Source organism: Bufo bufo, chromosome 2 (assembly GCF_905171765.1).
Source record: "Bufo bufo chromosome 2, aBufBuf1.1, whole genome shotgun sequence".
Lineage (NCBI taxonomy): Eukaryota > Metazoa > Chordata > Amphibia > Anura > Bufonidae > Bufo > Bufo bufo.
In genome coordinates, this window is record NC_053390.1 from 505,244,328 (window position 1) to 505,252,522 (window position 8,195).

Below are 8,195 nucleotides of genomic sequence, written 5' to 3' on the forward strand. Positions count from 1 at the left end.
AGAGCATGCTTCCGATTTTTCAGCATTTAGAGGCCGTGGTCACATTTGACCACAGAATCAAAAGGGTTAAATGTCTGTGATTGGCGTTATTGCTGGTCACAAACATTAGCCCTGGGCCTCTGCTGTTTGAAACCGTAGAGACCCGGTAGCTATGGCAGGTGCCATACTTAAAACCCCTCCTTTCACCATTCATGTACAGCACTGGGACACAAGGGGTGAATTATGATGGGGGGCGCCCTTTAAGTGAATCTCTGGTAAAAATGAATTAACCAGCCTGGAGACTGGATGAAGATTTTGTGGTGTTCAAAGCTCATTTTGATTCCCTTCACCCTCAGAAAAGTTTAGAGTGACCTGATAATATACGCATAAAAATTTATTTTCTCTCGGATACCACCTTTCATTTTTCACAGCTCCTTTGGAAAATGAAAGGTGGAATCTGATTGGTTACCATGGGCAACTAAGCCCGTTCTACTTTACACCAGTTTTGATGAATCTTCAAATACTCTTTACTTTGACAATGCATGTCTGACACAGTAGCCTCTACATCAAAATAGTTTATTTTCTCTGTTCCTCATACACAATGTCCTGTAAATACTTCCTTTCCTCTGTTTGGTTTCCCCTTTCCCTTTAGTATAGCTACTATCCTCCGTGTCCTTTTACAGCCCACACAGTCCTACTCTATGTTGAGCCAGATATATTGGGGGAGATTTATCAAACTGGTGTAAAGTAGAACTGGCTTAGTTGCCCATAGCGACCAATCAGATTCCACCTTTCATTTTCCAAAGGAGCTGTTTGATAAATGACCCCCATTGTTTGTTAGGGATATGACCATCGCAAAGAGCATCAACAATAGGGATAAGGGAGCATCAACAATAGGGATAAGGGAACTTGCGATTTGCAAGTTCGGCATATCTAAGAATTCCATTATGGATTCCGTTACCACGGACCATAACAGAATTCTATGACGACATGCACCACGGAAGCATGCATGCACCGTATTGCATTCCGTTATTATAGAAGTCTATGCTGGCCATTATTTATCTGTCTGTTGGTATTGTATCTACTGTCCCTGACTGTGCTTACACTTTGTATTATTGCATTACTTTTATATTTGTATGAACTTTTAAAATTCTATAAAATAATTTGTTTTGCAAAATTATTTCATGTAAGCTATGAAATTGCTCTTTGTAGACCATGAAAGCAACTAATACAGATAAAGATAAATATACGTTTTCTGTAGAAGTAAGGCTACTTTCACACTAGCGGTTTTTGCGGATCCGTCATGGATCTGCAGAAAACGCTTCCGTTACAATAATACAACCGCATGCATCTGTCATGAACAGATCCGGTTGTATTATGTCTTCTATGGCCATCATGGATGCGTCTTGAACACCATTGAAAGTCAATGGGGGACGGATACGTTTTCTATTGTGTCAGATTGTGTCAAAGAAAACGGATCCATCCCCATTGACTTACATTGTGTACCAGGATGTTTGGCTCCACTTAGTCAGGCGGACAGCAATACGCTACAAGCAGCGTTTTGGTGTCCACCTCCAGAGCGGAATGGAGACTGAACGGAGACAAACTGATGCATTCTGAGCGGATCCTTTTCCATTCAGAATGCATCAGAATGCAAACTGACCCGTTTTGGACCGCTTGTGAGAGCCCTGAACAGATCTCACTAACGGAAAGCCGAAACGCCAGTGTGAAAGTAGCCTGAATCTCATAACTAAAATATGTAAGGGAAGTTTACTCACAGCTTTGGTGAGGTCATGAGGCAGGTGGGCCCATTCGGAGTTGAAAAGAATACAGTAATCTTTGGCACTGCCCTCGCTTTTATCTGATGTAACATGAGCCATCCCATATTCACAAAGTACCTAGAAAAGAGAACATACTTTGTGGAATGTGCTTAATTAATGGACATTTCTAATTAAAAATACAAACTAAGCAAAACATGCCACGGTAACATTTCAGACTTTTGGGGGTCATTTATCAAACTGGTGTAAAGTAGAACTGGCTTAGCTGCCCATAGCAACCAATCAGATTCCTCCTTTCATTTTTCAAAGGAGCTGTCGAAAATCAAAGGAGGAATCTGATTGGTTGTTATGGGTAAATAAGCCAGTTCTACTTTACACCAGTTTGATAAATGAAGCCATTTGTGTTTTCAGGAAATTTAATGTGGGGTGGAGTTACCTATAAAAATTAAACCTTGAAATATTCTAATTTTCACAAAGGGAATTAGGCCCCTATTACATGAGCGACTTTTCCGTACGAGTGGAATGTGTGAATTGAACGCATTGCACCCGCACTGAATTCTGACCCGTTACATGAAAATCGCAGCATGTTCTATATTCTGCATTTTTCACGCAGTCCTGGTGCCGTAGAAGTGAATGGGACTTCCGTGAAAAATGCATTGCAAATGGATGGCATTTGTCAGACGGATCCAGATGCGGATCAGTCTGATAAATGCATTGAAATAGCGGATCCGTCTCTCCTATGTCATATGGAAAAAAGGATACGGTATTTTATTTATTTTTTTGCATTTTTAAAGGTCTGTGCATGCACAGACCAGAAAACCGGATCCATTTTGCCGGATCTGGCATTCTGGCAAGTGTTCAGGATTTTTGGCCGGAGAGAAGACTGCAGCATGCTGCAGTATTTTCTCCGTCCAAAAAACGTAAGAGGGACTGAACTGATGCATCCTGAAGGGATTGCTCTCCATTCAGAATGCATTAGGATAAAACTGATCTGTTTGTTTCCGGTATTAAGTTCCTGTGACGGAACTCAATACCGGAAAAGAAAAAGATAGTGTGAAAGTACCCTAAAAAAATTAATAAAAAAGTATTGAACAAGTTGTATTTACCCACAAAATGGTACCAATAAAAACTAGATATTAGGTGGGAGGGGTGTAGTGAGTGGGGTCACAAGCTGAGTTTACTCCAGAAACGGTGGCTGTGTAATACAGCTGACACCCGGCCAAAATGACCAGGATCAGAAATAACTCCAACGGCCGAACTTCCCAAACATTGCTTCTCTGACCTGAACTCAAAGCATCCTAATCCCATGAATATAGAACAGTGGACTTGTGGTCTTCATAAATTTTGATGATAGTGAGTTCAGGTCAGAGGGAGCAGTGTTTGGTTTGGGAAATGCAGCCATCACACAGAGCGTGTTTCCCGGACCGAACATGCCTGTGTGAATAGTCTAAGGCAGTAAGCATGCCCACTGGGCTGATCCAAGTCTACATGTTTGGGCTCATTCACACATGTATTTTTGTGCTGCATCCGATATGTATTTTCGCAGGTCGGATGTGGAGCCTTTTGCGTCAACGGGGACGCAAAAGAGGCAGACTCACAAGCTGTGTACTGTCCGCATCCGTATGTCCGTTCTGTGGCATCCGCAAAAAGATATTACATCTCCTATTCTTGTCAGATACGTTTTGTTCCTCAAAACGTGGAACACACGCTGGTATCTGTGTTTTGCGGACCGCAACAATGACTATGGAAATCAGCTCTGAGTTGTATGGTCAGCTTTAGGGTTGTTGCCCACAGCTGTAGCCGTGCGGTTCAAAAACTGCCAATCAGCAAAACACGGATAGCGGCAATTTTTGGGAAGGGAATGTCCTGCCTCTATAGAACTGTCCTATCCTTGTCCGTAATATGGACAAGAATAGGACATGATCTATTTTTGTTGTGGGTGCCGCGAAACGGACATACGGATGCAGAGAGAGCGCGGCGTGCTGTCCACATATTTTGTGGTCCCACTGAAATTAATCCACTTCCGACCCATAAATAAATGCGGATCGGATGTGGACCAAAAAACGTTTGTGTGTACGAGCCCTTAGAAAGCCCCAGATAATCAGTAGCACATGTCTACACTGGCTGTACAAGGGCTGTGTGGTGTAATACAACTGGAAAATGCTGGGGACTGGGCTATGCCTTCTCCCTAAATACAGTGTTTACAACAATAGACCTGCAATTGAACAGACCAACAATAGACACCCCCCACCCCCACCCCCGCGTTTTTTTAAAGCTCAAATTGACAAAACCACTCCTCATTATGCATGACAAAAATCTGGGAAAATAAAGAGGAACATTGTTCTGGACGTAAGCCTGAGGACATTTATTCCCACTTTATTCATGTGCAGAGCACTGTACACCATGCTTTACACTGAACAAGCCACAAATCCATCCAGCATGGGGTGATCCCTGCACTACAGACAGAAAAAGAAATTCCAAATCATTTCATATGGCTTCATACAATGCTGAAAGGAAAGCCTAAGTCCTCTTTCACACGGGCGTCATGGATTTGGGCCAGATAATGCGGGTGCGTCGTGGGAAAACATGCGCGATTTTTCCGCGCAAGTGCAACACATTTTAATGCGTTTTGAGCATGTGTGAGAAAAATCGGCATGTTTGGTACCCAAACCCGAACTTCTTCAAAGAAGTTCAGGTTTGGGTTAGGTGTTGTGTAGATTGTATTATTTTCCCTTATAACATGATTATAAGGGAAAATAATAGCATTCTTAACACAGAATGCATAGTACAATAGGGCTGGAGGGGTTAAAAAAATAAAAAATTATTTAACTCACCTTAATCCACTTGTTCGCGCAGCCGGCATCTCTTCTTTCTTCTTTTTTTGCTGTGCAGGAGGAAAAGGACCTGTGGTGACGTCACTGAGATCACCACATGGTCCATCACATGATCCATAACCATGGTGATGGATCATGTGATGGACCATGTAATGAGCGCAGTGATGTCATCAAAGGTCCTTTTAGCCAGGTCCTGAAGAAAGAAGAGAAGCCGGGCTGCGCGAACAAGTGGATTAAGGGGAGTTAAATTATTATTATTATTTTTTTAACCCCTCCATCACTATTTTGCTAAGCATTCTGTATTCAGAATGCTATTATTTTCCCTTATAACTATGTTATAAGGGAAAATAATAATGATCGGGTCTCCATCCTGATCGTCTCCTAGCAACCATGCGAGAAAATCGCACCGCATCCGCACTTGCTTGCAGATGCTTGCGATTTTCACGCAGCCCCATTGACTTCTATGAGGCCTGCGTTGCGTGAAAAACGCACAATATAGAGCATGCTGCGATTTTCACGCAACGCACAAGTGATGCGTGAAAAATCACTGCTCATGTGCACAGCCCCATAGAAATGAATGGGTCCGGATTCAGTGCGGGTGCAATGCGTTCACCTCACGCATTGCACCCGCGGGGAATTCTCGCCCGTGTGATACACTTTCATATAAGGACCCATAGGCACTCTGTGTTCCGCTATACACTGCCTCTGTAAGGCAACATATCCTCTACACAGGCTCATGTAAAAGGGCCTTATGCCTCCATATGACCTTATAGGCAATACAAGATCAGAGACTTACTTGGGTGTTGTATTGTGAATCCAGACAACTCAGATCCGGAATACGGCCTGAATCCCAGTAGGATGGCTGCACAGTTTCTGAATGCCAGGTAACCAATACACCTAAAACATTTCCTGCCAACTATGGTGGAAATTAATTATTCCCCTACGGAGTGTTTTTGAGACTTTTAAAACACCACTGAGACTAAGGCTACATGCACACGACCGTTGTGTGTTTTGCGGTCCTCAAATTGCGGATCCGCAAAACACGAGTGGCGCCCGTGTGCGTTCCGCAATTTGTGGATTGGCATGGACAGCCTTTAATATAACTGCCTATTCTTGTCCGCAAAGCGCGGACAAGAATAGGACAGGTTATATTTTTTTGGCGGGGCCACGGAACAGAGCAATGGATGCGGACAGCACATGGACTGCTGTCCGGATCTTTTGCGGCCCCATTGAAGTGAATAGTTCCGCATCCGAGCCGCCAAAACTGAGGTTCGGATGCGGACCATAACTACGGTCGTGTGTATGAGGCCTAAAGCCACTAAGCCAGCTTCTGAAAAGAGGACGGGAACATCAGTCCCAGTGAATTCAATATTTTTCAACTCCAGAAACTGGTATAAATGATGACCGAAATCTACAGCAGCCATGAGCGGGGCACGGACTGCTGGAGGAGGAATCTCCTGACCTGGTCACCTCTTGTGGTGCAGAGCCCATCAAGCACATGCCAGTCTTGATCAATAAGGAACTATAGGGGTCATTTATTACTCTGAAAACACCTAAAACAGGCTTATTTCAGGCAAAGACTTCTCCCCGCTCACGTCAGGTCTAACATTGTGGGCGGAGAAGGGACGGGCTGGAAGGCCTGTCACATTTACCATTTTCTATGCCTGTTTTGGGTGTAAATGTAGGACAGCTTACATTCAGAACTGGCGAAGGATCCGCCAAAGTTATGGAGAGGGCAGTGGCGATCCACCTCCAGGTATTATCAAGACTGGCGTCTAAAACTATTTTGTTTTCCAGAAGCAGGAACATCTCAGGAGAAATGGTGGCTTATTGTATTATGGGGTCCCATGGCATGCTTGTTATGAGCCCACCTCGTACTATAATGCACTGCGACTGCTGCTGTAATGAGGACCCTCACTGGAAATGTTCTGAGGATACTGTGGGTACCCGTCAGCAGATTGGTACCTATGAAACTGGCTGACCTGTTACATGTGCTCTTGGCAGCTGAAGGGATCTGCGTTGGTCCCATGTTCATATGTGCCCGCATTGCTGAGAAATTATGTTTAAAATATGCAAATGAGCCTCTAGGAGCAACAGGGGCGTTGCCATTACACCTAAAATCATCTTTCTCAGTAATGCGGGCACATAGGGACATGGGACCAACGCAGATGCCTTCAGCTGCCACGTGCACATGTCAGCCAGCTTCATAGGTACTAATCTGCCGACCGATGCCCATTAAGTGCCCGGCCGTGTTATGCAGGCACGCGTTTTATCAGGTTTTTAAGATGCATTGCATTTTTGCAGCATTCTTTAGGCCTGAAAATTCCACCTTCATGTGTCCCATAGACCGCCATCGTTTTTATTTTGCAGGGCTTGAAAAGTGCCAGTGTGCGAAGCGTTTTTTAATGCCATTTTTCCCATACTGTTCTAAAAGTGACACCACAGAGAGGGTACATGCAGGGCATAGAAGGCCATTAAAAAGCCTCAGGTGGTAAAACACTATTAAAGCAAATAAAATAAAAAATTACACAAATATATCTAAATAAAATAAGACAAAGAAACTGCACAATTCAAGTGTTTGTGTCCCAAAAGCAATGTGACCCATCTACCTCTGCATGTACCCTGTCTGCATTCTGCAAGTCACTGGCAGGGAGAAGAATGTAATGCAGTGCCATGGTGGCATGGACATGATGCAGGAGGGCACAGGTCAGTGGACGAAGGGAGGAGCGTACATCAGGTAGGACAGACATGTATCCACCAGCCGCACACAGACTCTCACCTGGGGCACTATGGCTATCCACGACAGGAGGAACATGGCAGTCTTCATGGCTCCTTACTGCCCGTGTGCCCGGGATGACATACACAGAAGCAAGGATACTGCCAGTCAGCTGGTACTCAGCGCCATGCTGTGCACATGCGCAGTGAGCGAATGCCGTGTGGACACGCCCTCTGCGAGTGACAACACTGCACCTTCCCTCAGTAGTGCAGGGGAGGGAGCTAGAGAGGGTAACGTCATGGTTGTGTCTAAACTCCATGCACGGCACGGACCTCTCAGCCCCCTAGTGGACGGGTCCGGAACAGAGCTAGTGGTTAGCCAGCTCACATTGAGTTTGCTAAACTCCATGCACGGCACGGACCTCTCAGCCCCCTAGTGGACGGTTCCGGTACAGAGCTAGTGTTTAGCCAGCTCACATTGCGTTTGCTAAACTCCATGCACGGTACGGACCTGGTCCTTACTAAAGTATGGGAGATAGCGACTCTACAGGAGCGGTCTAAACTCTATGCCTGGTACGGCCCTCTCGGCCCCCTGGTGGTCATGTCCGGAACTATGATGGCATTTAGCTCATTCACAGTGAATTGGCTAAACTCCATACTCCGTAAGGACCTTCTTAACCCTTTGTGGTATGGGATCAGTTACAATTAATTTTGCCCAATAAAGTGAAACAGATGAATGGCAGAAAATAAGGTTTTTATGTGTATTTCATTTTTAAGCCTTATAACAGTTCAATATCACCATAAAACATGAATCCGTATTATGGACGCATCCAGAGGCGGATTGGACATAGACCTTACAGGGAAATTTCCCAGAGGGGCGATACCCAGG

At 44.7% G+C, this 8,195-nt stretch overlaps 1 protein-coding gene across 4 annotated transcripts in view; it reads right to left on the reverse strand.

Moving 5' to 3' along the window:
* SPPL2B (signal peptide peptidase like 2B) overlaps positions 1–7,519 on the reverse strand; it is a 59,750-nt gene extending 52,231 nt beyond the window's left edge. For all 4 annotated transcript variants that reach the window (XM_040417831.1, XM_040417830.1, XM_040417832.1 and 1 more), the window contains exons 1-2: positions 7,371–7,519; positions 1,758–1,877 (exon numbers count right to left, since the gene is read on the reverse strand). In XM_040417831.1, coding sequence (XP_040273765.1) covers positions 1,758–1,877; positions 7,371–7,418 — 168 coding nt within the window. In that variant the 5' untranslated portion in view covers positions 7,419–7,519. The remainder of the gene's footprint in view (positions 1–1,757; positions 1,878–7,370) is intronic.
* Positions 7,520–8,195: the final 676 nt, after the last annotated feature.